This window comes from Aegilops tauschii, chromosome 3, assembly GCF_002575655.3.
Source record: "Aegilops tauschii subsp. strangulata cultivar AL8/78 chromosome 3, Aet v6.0, whole genome shotgun sequence".
In the NCBI taxonomy this organism is placed as follows: domain Eukaryota; kingdom Viridiplantae; phylum Streptophyta; class Magnoliopsida; order Poales; family Poaceae; genus Aegilops; species Aegilops tauschii.
Window position 1 is genome coordinate 32,579,429 of NC_053037.3, and position 14,112 is coordinate 32,593,540.

Below are 14,112 nucleotides of genomic sequence, written 5' to 3' on the forward strand. Positions count from 1 at the left end.
AAGTAGAAGTAGAAAAGTGGAGGGCCTTGCCTTGTGTAGTTGTGTTGGATCAGGATACAGAGTGCAGACTAGTGCAGTAGTATTGATCGATTGATTCAGAGTTTCAGACGGACAATTCGTGTGCAGCCGCAGGTGCGCCGCTCGCGGCTCGCCTGACGGCCTAACGTGGTCGTTACTCACGTCTCACGTTCAGAGTCCAGCCAAAGATCACCGGCGCCGGGAGTCCGGGACAGCAAGTCTGAAGGCGATGCGCTGCGGCGGCCGCCCACGGTCATTGGAGAGGCATGCGTGAAGGAGCCAACGAGATCACATAATTTGGGGATCAAGATCAACTAGTGCGATCAGTTAAGGGATTTTGGATTTCTTTTTGCGATATGGCCCAGTAGTGGCCCAACTAATTGTTACACAAGAAGAAAAATAAGAGAATAGATGGGCCTGTGTAGTTAAATATTCCTGGTTGCCTGGTGACGTGGGGGTCGATGTCGTACGAGCGACGACGACCCAGCCACTGGTTATTACACACGACCCAGCCACTGGTTATTACACGCGATTCGGCTCTATTAAACAATGAGCTCCAAGTCAGACTACATGTTCTTCGCTGTACTTGATCGTTCCAACATCATGTGGGCTATATATACAATTGCCCCTGCTAATCCCAACACTCCAACAGTCTGGTATACAGTGCAGCTTAATTAACACACTCAGAAAAATGGCGGCCTTCCTCCGCAACCTTCTCCTGGCCACGGCACAGCAGTACTACGTCGGCGTCGACGATGGTCAGCACAACATGGAGCGCCGCCTCCGCCTCTACGCCGCCGCGTACATGCTATTAGCCGTCTCCTTCCTCCTCCGGGCCACGCCGCCTCCGAGCAGCAAGGCTGGCGCCGACGCCGTCACCGGGTTCTTGCTCTGGCTTGCCGCCGTGGCTCTTCTGCTCCTGTCCTTCGTGCACCAGCGCTTCCCGGCGGCAGCCGTGGCCGCTGCTGGCCTCGCGCAGGCGGCGCTGGAGCCACTGTTCGAGCTTCTCAACTGAGCGTGTACGTGCGCTGTGCATGCCATGCATGCATTCATGTCTGGGACTGTCGCTTCTCTAATTTTCCATTTCACTTTCTGGTTTGGCTTTGCTTTGTCGATCGTGCGTGCCTGTGTGGCTGTGTTTAAGCTAGGTAGCAAGATAAGAGCCGGAAATTGAGCCTCTTATGAACATTCAAATCCTTCATATATGTATGTGACACGTAGTTCTTCTGGGCAGATCTCCTTTGGCACATGTTTTTTCCCCTCTTCTGTACTGTGGGCAAATCTGGCCTTTGGCAAATGCATTATGCGCAGATCTCATTAAGCACTAGTTCCTTTTTTGCCACGAACTTGATCTCGCCCACGGAACATGTTTTTTGGACGACGAAGCACACCAACCCTTATGGACCGTAAATACATGGGAATCCTGCATATATGAGCACAGAATGGTACTTTTGGGCAGATCTTCCTTGACACATGTTTTCCCCCTCTATTGCGCTCTGGGCAGATCTCCTTTGGCAAAACATATCTATCGTTCTTTGGGGGCAAATCTCCTTTGGCAGTCACATGAAGTAATGTCTATAAGTCGATCGAGCATGAGACACAAGTTTTCTAAGAAGGAATTGACTAGTGGCACCATTAAAATGAATAAAATAATAAAATAAAGTTTTCTAAAAACGAATGAATTAGTGACATTGGTATTATCCTTTAAGAAGAGGAAAATGAAAAGAAAAGTAATCACAAATTTTGCAGATAATTTACAGATAAATTGTGGTTTTTTTTATAAAATGCAAGAATAAGCATATAATAGTGGAATATTCGCAAAAAAGGAGTTTTCTAAGAATGACTAAATTTGAGGCATTGGTATTACCTTAAATAAGAAATAATATAAAATAAAAACTAAAATAAAAAATGAATATTTATAAGAAAAAATGAATTAGTGGAATTGGAATTACCCTTTAAAAAGAAATAAAATAAAATAATTAAATAATGATAAAAATTCACATTGTTTACACATAAAACTGTGATTTTTTATAATATGCATGAATAAGCATAGAATAGTGAAATTTCATATAAAAATGCTAACAAGGAATGAATTTGTGGCATTTGTATTACCCTTAATGTGGAAAAGTAAATGAAATAAAAGTAAAAGAAAATAAAAAATTGAGTTTTCTACGGAAGAATCAATTAGTGGCATTGATCCCAAAAAAGAAAGGAGAAAAGCAAAGCAAAAAAAATACAAATGAAAAGATAAAATATTGGGTAACGTACTTCAAGCCCAATAGGAAAACCGACTAACCCCAAACAGGGGAAGTCAAAAATTCAGCCCAAGAAGCCATTAAACAACACTAGGAAAAAAACAGCACAAATTTGAACAAAAGAACTAACGGTCGGAAAATTGAGTTACCCAAATTTAAAACTCAATCAACTTACATATAGCTAAAGTTCTCGAGTTGGAGTTTTTCCTGGCTGATTTTATCTTTGGAGCCACCTTGGTTTAGCTATTTACGAAGACAGTCGTTATGATCAAAACAAGTTTGCCTTAGATTTTTTTATCAATTGTTTGGCAAAATCTCCCTTATATTTTGATGTCATCATATGCCCTGCACAGAGCTCATGTCCTATATAACTAATTAGGTGATACTCACTAACCTATTTCTCTCAACATGCAACCATGTCATCTCAACATATCATGTTGTAGCGGGCACATCACAGGTGTGTTGCACGATCAGGAAGTACATGTCCATGTTTATGATAGGGAGTACATGTCCATGTTTACGACAGGGAGTACAGGTTTGCGCTAGGGAGTATATGTCCATGTGGACAACACGGAGTACATGTTCGCGCCAGGGAGTACATGTTTGCACCATGGGTGAAGTACATGTGTGTACTATGAAGGGAGCACAAGTTGCATTGCATGGTAATACAAGTTGTAGTGCTTAAAAGTGCATTGTATGGGAGAGTATAAGTACCTAAGTTACTGCGAGAAGCACTTGTTATCTTCAGGAGTACAAGGTCCATCCAAAAGAAGCTTGTTAAAATTTATTAATATGTGATCTAGTTTTGAAGATCTCAATACGAGAGACACAATGATAAAAACGATTCATAATTTGGTTGCTCGGTTCAAGAGCTATTTTTAAATAGATTTCACAAAAAAAAAACCTGACAACTCTTCAATCCCTTTCAACTCGTGGGGAAAATTTACCAAAACTCTATGTGATGCTAAGTGGTGCGTATATGTTTTATTTTTGCGAAAAGGATCAAATCTATTATAAAGATTCACCGGAAGTACAAAACACCTCAAACATAATAAAAATTACATCGAGGTCCATGGACCACCGAACGACCATTGCCGTTGTCAGAACGAGCCGCCGACACGTCGCTGTTATGCCACTTGTCGCCATTAGAGGAGTTTTAGGGTGTCAAAATGTGGCGGAGCGTAAACCAAATTCAAGTGTGTCGAAATGTGGGAGCATGGCCTATAAAAACTTAGGGTGGTCAAAGTGGGCGGAAGATTAACACATTTCACTTGGAAGGGGTACCCGTGCCCGGGATGGTTCTGATGATGCTCCACCACTGGGTACCTTTAATTGGGGATTTCCTTTTATTTTCTCTTAATCTAGTAAAAAAAACATCTAATTTGGGCTGTCCTTTAAGCTGCCATGCTAGTTGGGCCGCTCCATTTGCGTTTCTGTGAACGGACATTCCCTGGATAGGCCTTACTTTTGGGGCTAACCCATGAAGCAACTGGGCTGCAGTACTGTGATTCGTGGGCTCAATTCTCCACTCGACCAAATGCAGAGAACAAAGGTTCTCAAATAAAAACCCCTAAAAAAAGATTCTCAAATAAAAAAACCTACTCTAGCATATTTTGCGGCTAAAAATATATTTGAAAAACACTTAAATATGAATAAAAAATAGTCATCAAATATATGTTTTAATTAATCACAATTAATAAGTTCTTCCATGAGGATCCATGCAGTAGCTATCCACATGTCCATGCACAACATATACATCCATTCCCCGCAAAAAGAGATATATATCCATTTATTTGTTACTATAATTAAAGCATTAATAAAACATTTAATTCATACTTAAAATTAGCTAGGCAGACACACCAATGTACTTACGGGTCTATATATAAACAACACAACAAATCACAAATAACAACACCGAGAAAAGGAGCTGTAGTTACGTTAAGTGTGGTTAGCCTCCTCCTGTACTGTACATCGATCATGGTGATGCTGAAGAAGAACACGAGCGCCCTGTGCTGCTTCATGGCCGCCCTCATGCTGGTCATGGCTGCCACCCTTCCCTCCTCATGCGACGCCCGCAAAGAGGTTAATCACTTAAATTTTCTATCTAATTTGCAAAGTCGCCGTCGAGATCAGATGATGAAGCATTTTTTGTCAGATTAGATATCTAATCTTTACTTTTTTTTCCATCGTTTGTTTCTTTGCACCCATATGCAGATGGATGAGCCCCATTCTTTTCCCCTGCCGGCTTCATGCTACTCCAAACACTTTCCAAACTGCACCGACGAGCGATGCAAGAAGTTCTGCGGTGGCGACGACATGCCGCCGGTTCCCGGGGCCTTTTGCAATGACGACAACAACTGTTGTTGTCCCATATAGTTAATTATAAGCGCCGTTGAAGTAATCCAAGAGAACATGGAGATGCCAATAATATAAGCAAGAGATCAGACCTTTTCTAATCTTTGTAAACCAGCTTTTCCAGCAATTTTGGAGTAACGATTTCATCATTGTATGTCTCATTGGTTCGTGTACGTCGAGACAAATCAAAAGTAATGAAGCTTGAACAAAAATGGTTGATACCTACGTGTTTACAGCATAAGCACAAACAAGTTTTTCGTTTACCGACTAGATGGACATGAGTATGTGAGCAAGTACTCTTGGCGTTTTTAATTTCACCCAAATGCGATCTCTACACTTCCAATACACATTTGTTAACGACATTCCTATTTAGCCCCACATTAATTTCATCAAGGATTGACAAAAACCTACATTCATTTAGCCCCACAATAGTATAGCCAGGAGCAGTAAAATCCAAAATATTTATAAACAATTCTAAAAATTCTAAAAAAAATTGTGCCATACTTTCACAAATGTTTATTGTGCATGCAAAATTTGAGAACATTTTGCAAAACCGTGAACATTTTTTCACCTCTAGGAACATGTCTTAAAATCATGAATAATTTCAAAGCCATGAACATTTATTGAAATCTAGTAAAAAAATAAAATTCATGAATATTTTTTGAAATCTGGAATTTTTTTTTGTTCTAACTATCAAGCATGCAGGACAAATAAATAGGCCCCATTTTCTGGCACAAAGATCTTCACTTGCCTTTTAAACTGTACTATATACTACTCCTTCCGTTCCTAAATATAAGTATTTTTAGTGATTTTAAATGGACAACCACATACGGATGTATATAGACATATTTTGGAGTATAGATTCGCTCATTTTGCTTCGTATGTAGTCACTTGTTGAAATCTCTAGAAAGACCTATATTTAGGAACGGAGGGAGTATCTGACACGGGATACAGAAGGCCTCGGTGGACTACTGTACCATTAAGTACATGGTTAATTTATGATTTCATTCATCTAAGAAATATGGTTAGATATTTGCTAGGAAAATAATGTGTCACCATAACTTTCAAATTAAATTGCGAGCCCAAGATAAAATTAAATCGTGCGTGCTCAAACAAGTTCCTTAAACTTTTCATTAAAGTTCGGGCAAGATGTTTATAAAGTTTTTCGGTTCCAAATATATTTTCTAGCAAAGTTCTTTAATATTTTTAACAAAGTACAGACCCACCGTTCAGAATGTTCTTCAACTCCCGATTCTGTAAATTTAGCACCTTACAATGAAAATGAAAAGTTCTTCACTGTTTCCAGCAAAGTTCGTCACTGAAAACACTGATAAGCTTCTAAAAAACCATATTTCAATTTCAGTTAACAAATATGTGTTAAATATCATCCAAGACTGATCTTGTTCTAAAGATCTTGGCGTGAGGAGTTCAAATATATACAAAGTTTCAAAAACAAAATTTTGATTTTAAAGATACGAGCCATCTAAACTGTCAAAAGAAAACTAAAAGTAACGAAGTTTGAGCAGAGAGGAAAGATAATGTAGGCATGCATGTGTTGTGTGAGAAGGAAAAGAGAGAAAGAGGGGCCATGCACATGCAAAGGGCTCCGATGAGTTAGGAAAAGCTATATTCGGTGTCCGAGAGTCCCATGGTTTGTGGCGCGGCGCAGCGCAACGCCCGGGGCGTATCGCCACGCGCGGCAGCCGTCGTCCCCATCGGCAACCCTCCCTAACCGCGGACGCGCGTGAGGCGAGGGTCACCGGCCGCGACAGCGTCACGCCGGGCCGAGGCGCGCATGGAGCTGTTCGAGCGCGCCAAGACGGTGCGGCTGCGGAGCCACCAAAACAAGTACATGTACGCCGACGAGGACGAGTCCCACGTCCTGCAGGACCGCAACGCCGCGTCCCCGAACGCGCGGTGGACCGTCGAGCTCGTGCCGAACGCGCCGGGCGTCATCCGCCTCCGCAGCCGCTACGGCCGCTACCTCACCGCCTCCAACGAGCCCATCCTCATGGGCGTCACCGGACGCAAGGTGATCCAGACGCTGCCCCACCGCCTCGACTCCTCCGTCGAGTGGGTCCCCGTCGGCGAAGGCAGGCACGCCCGCCTCCAGACTCGCTACGGCAACTTCCTCCGCGCCAACGGCGGCCTCCCGCCGTTGCGCAACTCCGTGACCCATGACGTCCCACACCACCGGCATGCCGGATGGGTCGTCTGGTGCATCGAGATCGTGCAGGTGCTCGTGCACCCGCCTCAATGCTCCGATCCCATCACCACCGCCTACTCTCCTCCTCTACCTTACAAACCACACTCTCGCTCGCCCTCGCCCTCGCCCGCTCCCTTGCCAACAGGGGCGCTCAGGCCTCCTGCGCCACCGCACCACCGTACATCGACTCCGGTCGTAGCGCAGCCCCCGCCGCCTCCCCCCGGCTCCCTAGCGCCCCCGGTCGGCTTTTCCAGGCTTGAGGTCCGTACGCGCACCTGTTCCTGCACGATGAGTCCAACAACCCAATGGTGGGTCACCGACTTACGCTTTTGCTATTTTTGGTTCTCCATCGTCGACGCAGTCGGCGGACTCCTTCTCGGTGCCGGTGCACAAGGTGGAGGGGCGGCACATCCACTACCATATTGCGGATGACAGTGGCTATGTGCGTGAGGGAGATGAGGGGCACTCGTTCCTGTTCAACGGGACAAGCCTTGGGGAGCTGCTGGAGAGACTGCAGGACGAGACGGGGCTCAAGGACGTGATCATCTGCTCCCGCAACCCGATCACAAGCAAGTTGATGCCGCTTCGCCTGCAGCTGCCACCCAACAACAACGCCATGCATGTCGTGCTCGTGCGCGAGTCCTCAAAAGGTATGAGAGAGGATTTTCCACCATACACGGGACCTCCCTGTGCATGCATGCATGCATGCATATATTTTGTATTCTTGCTTTGTGGGTCCATTGTATCATCTATAGTGTTTTTTCTATCCCCTAGCATGTGCTATTCTCTAGTCATTGAGTTCCATTCAAACAAATAGATGCCTAATATATTTTGAAATAAAATTTTCTTTTGCTTTATGTTTACACAGATGTGCTTTTTCAGCAAGATCTTACCAAAAATCAATAATGTTTTATTCGGTTCCGCATAAATAATCTTATTGTTTCAGTATGGCTAGCCATGTTCCATAGTGTATCATAATGTTACACTGTTTACCTAAGTGTTTCATCATGTGTTAGTGTGTTTTAAATTGTTTCATACGGTATGTAAAAGTTAGTAACTAAGAGTAGTTTATATCCAGTTTCATTCGGGGGCATCGTGTTCCAGAGTGTACCATCGTGTTTCACCATGTTTCAAAATATGAATTTTAAAACTCGTTGAAATATAATCAAAAGTGGTCTCGTTTTAAAGTCATCATCCTCATAAACACAACAAATGGATCATAAAATGAATGCCCGGTTGAAAAGATAAAATATATTTAGACTTGGGAATAAAATGAAATACTAGCATGGGATGATGGAGCATAGCTAGAACACTAGTGAGAGAAGAGTCTGACCAACTATAAGCAGTAGTCAATGAATGCATGCGAATCTTCAAGAAAATCAATGGCCGCTACATGCACCGGATATCCTGTGTATGGTAGACATTCCTTTCTCCAAAAGGTACACATATATGGACATACTTTCTTTTATTATTACTAGGTAATTGCTCAGTTTATGGCCCCCAAGAGGATTGTGATAAAATCCGATTCCTCGATGAGATCAGAACAATAAGATCAAGTGCTTCAGGGCCATGGCTCCTCTCAGGCTATGAGAACACCTGATTGTTAGTGCGGAAGATAAGAAGATCGCAACATTAATAGGCGCATGATGGGTAAGTTCAATAAAGTGGTTAGTGATGTTCTGTTGCATCATGTTAACCTTAATGGCCGTGCTTTCACATGGACAAACGCAACAATATATATGGTTCTCTACAAGATTGATCGTATGTTGGCCCCTCCGGAGTGGCATGATCTCTTCCCGAACAGTTTTCTCCAAGGAATTTCCTCGACCACATCCGACCACTGCCCATTGCTTCTCACCACAATTCACAAAGTTGTTGGGTGTCGCAGATTACATTTTGAATTTTGTTGGTTATCCAGGGAAATGTGGAATCCTTGGCGCGGTCAAATCCAGCCCTCTATGCTATTTCTAACCCGCTGATCAGTCTATGTCATATCCAGCCCTCTGTGCTATGTCTAACCCGCTGATCAGACTATGTCGCAAGATCAGTTTCATCACAGATAAAACTCTTCAAATCTGGAGTGCCAAAATCTTTGGTAATATTAAAGAAAAATTGTCTGGGCGACTGGATCAAGTGAAAGACAGTTGCACTCTCCATTTCTCTGGGACATGGCTTCACGAGAATTAAAATGGAAGCTGCTCGGACTTTGTTTAGTGGATGGAATGATGGCTCGTCAAAGATCTAGAATCACTTATTTGGAGGCAGGGGACGTCAACCTCAACTTATAGAAATCTGATGAGTTTGACTCTACGAAAAAGCTCACATGCTAGCATATAAACTATTTTGAAAGGATCAAAAAGTTGACACTCACATTTGATCTTTAGATTTTTATGTACTTCTAAATACTTTGGACGAGACGGAATTATTTTTCCAAAAAATAGCCATTCTCCACATTATTGACTGCGCTATGATCCTTATACAGACTGTCACCCTCTAATACAGTTTTCTTTCATGTTGAATCATTTTCAGCGGCAAGATCTTTTTCATAAAATTTATGGTCCACAAGCTTTGGAGGATGTGTACGGCATAAGGTAAAGCAAACTGCAAGATTGTGTATGTGTTGTCTATATTGTATCTTCTGTTTTTGCTAATTACGAAAATTCACTGTTCTTTTTTCAGTTACAGGGAGCTTCTTGTAAAGTTTTTTTTTATCTGGGCATGTTGACCATTTCATTATGTGGGCTAGATCTGGGCGGTGTAGGTGAAGAGCCGTGAAACCATGTATACATTTATTTCTCAGGTTTTTGGTTTCGTTCATTGAAGTCTGAGTGACATAGAGATGTTTCTGCACAATCTTCTTACATGTCACATATTATAGAATTTCGACGTCAATGATTCCTTGTTGCAACCATGCCATCTCGTGGGCGGATGTAACGGAGCAAAAGTGGGGAAATCCCTTGTGGCACTCGGGTGCATCACACCCTGATAAATAAAAAATAATTTAGTAATTACAAAAAAAGTCAAAAAAAATCCCGAAACATTTTTGGATACAAAGTTGACCTACCCTTGTACCCGTATAAAAAGTTTAGGGCTGGAATAAACTTCAGTTCAGCCCAGACAAAAAAAACAAATTTCATAGTCTTCATTTTCTTTTCGGTCGTGTTCAATACGCTGGAAGGTATTCCTTCACGAAACTTTTTATACAGGCACAACTGTTGGACATGTATATTTCCAGAAATTTTCAAGATTTTTTGAACTTTTTTTGAATTTCTGATTATTATTATTTTTGCATATCAGGGGGTGATGCACCCGAGTGCACCAAGTTCGCACCCAGCAAAAGTGGCACTATACAAGTCTAGCACCTCTGGTAGTAAATGTGTAGTATCGACCCCAGGACATCTGCCAAACACACCGAATGTCACGACGCATACGCCATGTGGGTGGAACTACAGGTATTACAATACAATTGCACAAAAGAATTACAATATAATATATATACATGCAAGGGTCAAATATAACAAATGCATACATACAAGGGTCATACAACCAAGATGCGGCTCTCACAATGGAAGGAAAATATACCTTAGACAGGTAAAAATAAACAAATGCCTTAAGAAGGCTAAAAAAAGACTATATGACATTCATATCCTTGCTCAAACAACTGTCTGGGATAACCATAGCTAACATGGTCCTTCACCAAGAGATTACCTGATTTCTAATCCTACTATGATTTGCACTATCAGAATAAAAGAATAGATAAAGCAAGGTGAGCACTGATGAGTGATATTTAGTGTTTTTTTGCGAGAAACTTTCAATCTATTCATCTTCAATCATTGCAGTACAAAGAACAACAGAGGTAATAAAAAATACAACCATGTCCGTAGACCACCTAGCGACGACTACAAGCACTGGAGCGGGCCGAAGGCGCGCCACCGTCATCGCCCCTCCTTACCGGAGCAAGGCAAGTCGGGAAGTCGTCGTGCTAAGACCTCATAGGACCAGTGCACTAGAGTAGCAACCATCGCCGATGAAGAAAGTCGTAGATCAGAAGGATCAAACCTGTAAACATCTAAACGAAGACGAACGAAGAGTGATATTTAGTTTTGATAATAGATAACGAGGTAGCACGTCAGATTGCGAAATTTAATTTTGACAATAGGTCCAAGGGTGTTATTTATAATAGTTTTCCGTCCTGCATGGTGTTTGTTGTATCGAATTATTTTACTAACATTTTAATTGATTAACTTATGGGGTTGAGTTTTTTCAAAAAAAAAGAGTGATGATTTCCTTTTATTTTCTCTTAATCTAGTAAAATAACAAAAATCTAATTTGAGCTATGCTTTACACATAGAGCTGACATGCCAGTTGGGCCGGCCCATTTGCATTTCTGTGAACGGACAGATGTTTCCCTGGAGAAGCCTTATTTTTTGGGGTTAACCTATGATGAAGCAAGTGGGCTGCAGTAGTGTGATTTGTGGGCTCAATTCTCCACTCAACCAAGTGCAGAGTGTAAAAAAGTGCAAGAAGTAATAGGTACTCTAACGTATTTTGCGGCTACAAATATATTTGAAAAACACTTAAATTTGAATAAAAATCATCGTCAGATATATGTACTAATTAATCATAATTACTCCATTAAACTTAGTTTAAAACCGCGACACTTATTTTGGATCAGATGGAGTAATATGTTCTTCCCTGAGCATCCATGCAGTAGCTATCCACATATCCATACACAACATATATATCCATTCCCTCTAAAAAAGGATATATATCCATTTATTTCTTACTTCGACTAAAGCATTAATTATAACATTCAATTCATACTTATAATTGGCTAGGCAGGAACACCAATGTACTTACGGGTCTATATAAACAGCAGAACAAATCTCAAATAACAATACAGAGAAAATCATTGTAGTACGAGTAAGTGCAATTAGCCTCCTCCTCTACGGTACATCGATCATGATGATAGTGAAGCAGAACAGGAGCGCCCTGTGTTGCTTCGTGGCCACCCTTCTTCTCTCCTCGTGTGACGCCCGCAAACAGGTTAGTCAGTTAAATTTGCAATGTCGCAGTCGTTGAGATCGGAAGTTGTGAGTACATTTTTTTAGATTAGATATCTAATTTGTGCGCATTTTTATCATTCGTTTATTTACAGATGTATGTAGATGGTTCAGCCCCGTGCTTTTCCCCTGCCTGCTTCATGCTACTCCAAACACTTACCGGACTGCACCGACGAGCGGTGCAAGAAGTTCTGCGGCGGTGACGACATGCCACCGGTCCCCGCGGCCTTCTGCAATGACGACAACAACTGTTGTTGTCCCGTTATCTAGGAGAAAATGGAGATGTCAATAATATAAGCAGGAGATCAGACTCTTTCTAAAATCTTTGTAAACCAGTTTTTTCGGCAATATTTTGAACGATTTTATCATTGTGTGTCTCATTCGTTCGTGTACATGGAGACATATCAAAATTAATGAAGGTTGAACAAACATGGTGTGATACCTGCGTGTTGACAGCATTTTGCATACAAGTTCGTTGTTTATCGACTAGATGGACATAAGCATGTCAGCAAGTTCTCTTACTATTTTAAATTTCACCCATAATGCAAGTCTCTCTACACTTCCTTGCAGTACACATCCGTTAATGATGTTCCTATTTAGCCCCTCAATAATTTCACCGACAAGGATTGACACTTATTTTATTCTATTTGGGGAGGGGATATAAATTACATATAACCTTAATTTACAATCAAAAATAGGAATGTTTCACGTTCTACATGAACTGTCAACCATTAATTTAGTTCCTGCAAGCAAAATATATCAGTCAAATCTTAGACAAGGATATATGTTTTGTATTAATTCTAATTTGGAACAAATTCACCTAAGCTTGGTAGCCAGCGCGGCATATGTTTGGCTTCCCCGCGCCATTTATTTAGTTTTGCACACATTGGGCCCACTTATCAGCAAGAGTGAGACATGACATGCAGCGAGAAAGTGCGAAAAATTTTGGGCATCTTCTCCCTGGCCAAGTCCAAATCCCCCTCTCCCAAAGCAGAGAGCTTCCTAGATCCGGGGCGCGCTCAACCCCGGCCAGCCAAGCTTCCCCGCCACCTAGATCATCACTTTTCTTCCCCACCCTTTGACCCCCGATACCACCGTCTGCTAGGGTTTCTCTTTCGATGTCGCCGCCCCTATATAGAGAGAGAATATTTTCTGAATATAAACAAAGTAAAAAATAAAGCAAAAAATGAATAAACGGAAGAAAAAACAAAACAAAAAAAAGTAACATTATGTTAGCAGGCGAGCTGCAGCTCCCGGGCCGGTGCAATACGCGCTGTCCTTGCTGGCGAGACGTGGTAGGGCTCGCTACGGGCGGCACAATGCCATAGTTGCGGTCCGTTTTTAGTACTTTTCATTCGATTTAAAAAAAACATGGGAAATTTAATGTTGAGAAGTGTGACTTTTTTTGAAAATTTGAGCATAGTTTTCGAAAATATGAATTTTGTTAAAAGTTAGCATCTTTTTTAAAAAAATAAAAAAATCATTTTTTCGAATATTTTTTGAAATTGCAATCATTTTTGGAAAAAAAGGAACAGTTTTTAAATATGTGAAATTTCTCTAGAACGTCAAGAAATTTTAAAAAATTTAAATGCTTTTTAAATTTTTTATAAAATTGCAAACATCCTTTTGTACAAGAAGATTTTTTCTTAAAAATACGGAACTTTTTTGAAATTTTTATAAAATATTCAAATTTGTGATTTCTTGGAAAAAAACAAACAATTTTTTAAAACTGAGATCTTTCTTTGAATTTGTGAAAATTTTAAAAAGTGAAGAATAGAAAAAAGACAAAGAAAAATAAAAATAAAAATCAGAAAAACAAACAGAAAAAACTGATTCGACGAACCTTCTAGAAGGTTCACAAAACTAGTTGGCTCGCACTGTGTAATATGCTCGGTATGGGCCGTCCCATCTCTTGTCTCTAGGGTCGTTTTCATGTGCGATTCAACGACTGTACTGCACTGAGTGACACGTAGGATTTGCGCATGGAAAGCCCCACACGTCGGGACATTTGAGGAACTGGTGTTTACTGATCCAGCCCGTTAGAGCGAGTCGAATGCCAAGTTAGCTTGAAGGTAGGAACTGGGCAAGATAGGCTTTGATTTTTGCTCGTGATGGGAGTCAGGTGGAAAGAAAACGGCTAGCAATTTTTGGGGGAACTCTATTTAGCAGTTAAGGCGTCGGTTATAGGGCTTCCAGCCCATTTAGGTACCGCACT

The 14,112-nt window shown here is 41.4% G+C and overlaps 1 protein-coding gene and 1 long non-coding RNA gene across 2 annotated transcripts; both read left to right on the plus strand.

The window, feature by feature from the left end:
- The first annotated feature begins 6,423 nt into the window (after positions 1-6,423).
- Positions 6,424-9,533, plus strand: LOC109776446 (uncharacterized). Its single transcript, XM_073511532.1, has 3 exons — positions 6,424-7,095; positions 7,196-7,523; positions 9,514-9,533. The coding sequence occupies exons 1-3, from the start codon at positions 6,424-6,426 to the stop codon at positions 9,531-9,533; spliced, it is 1,020 nt and encodes a 339-aa protein (XP_073367633.1).
- A 2,245-nt stretch (positions 9,534-11,778) lies between these two features.
- Positions 11,779-12,336, plus strand: LOC120975313 (uncharacterized). The gene is made up of 2 exons (XR_005771093.1): positions 11,779-11,880; positions 11,993-12,336. It is a non-coding gene; the product is annotated as an uncharacterized lncRNA (long non-coding RNA).
- The last annotated feature ends 1,776 nt before the right edge of the window (positions 12,337-14,112 follow it).

What these genes read in the sequence shown, in the direction of transcription:
- LOC109776446 (XM_073511532.1), top strand. Translation starts at nt 6,424, where the DNA reads ATGGAGCTGTTCGAGCGCGCCAAGACGGTGCGGCTGCGGAGCCACCAA. An exon ending in TCGGCTTTTCCAGGCTTGAG is followed by an intron (nt 7,096 to 7,195) that starts GTCCGTACGCGC and finishes TCGTCGACGCAG; the next exon opens with TCGGCGGACTCCTTCTCGGT. An exon ending in ACCATACACGGGACCTCCCT is followed by an intron (nt 7,524 to 9,513) that starts GTGCATGCATGC and finishes TTCTTTTTTCAG; the next exon opens with TTACAGGGAGCTTCTTGTAA.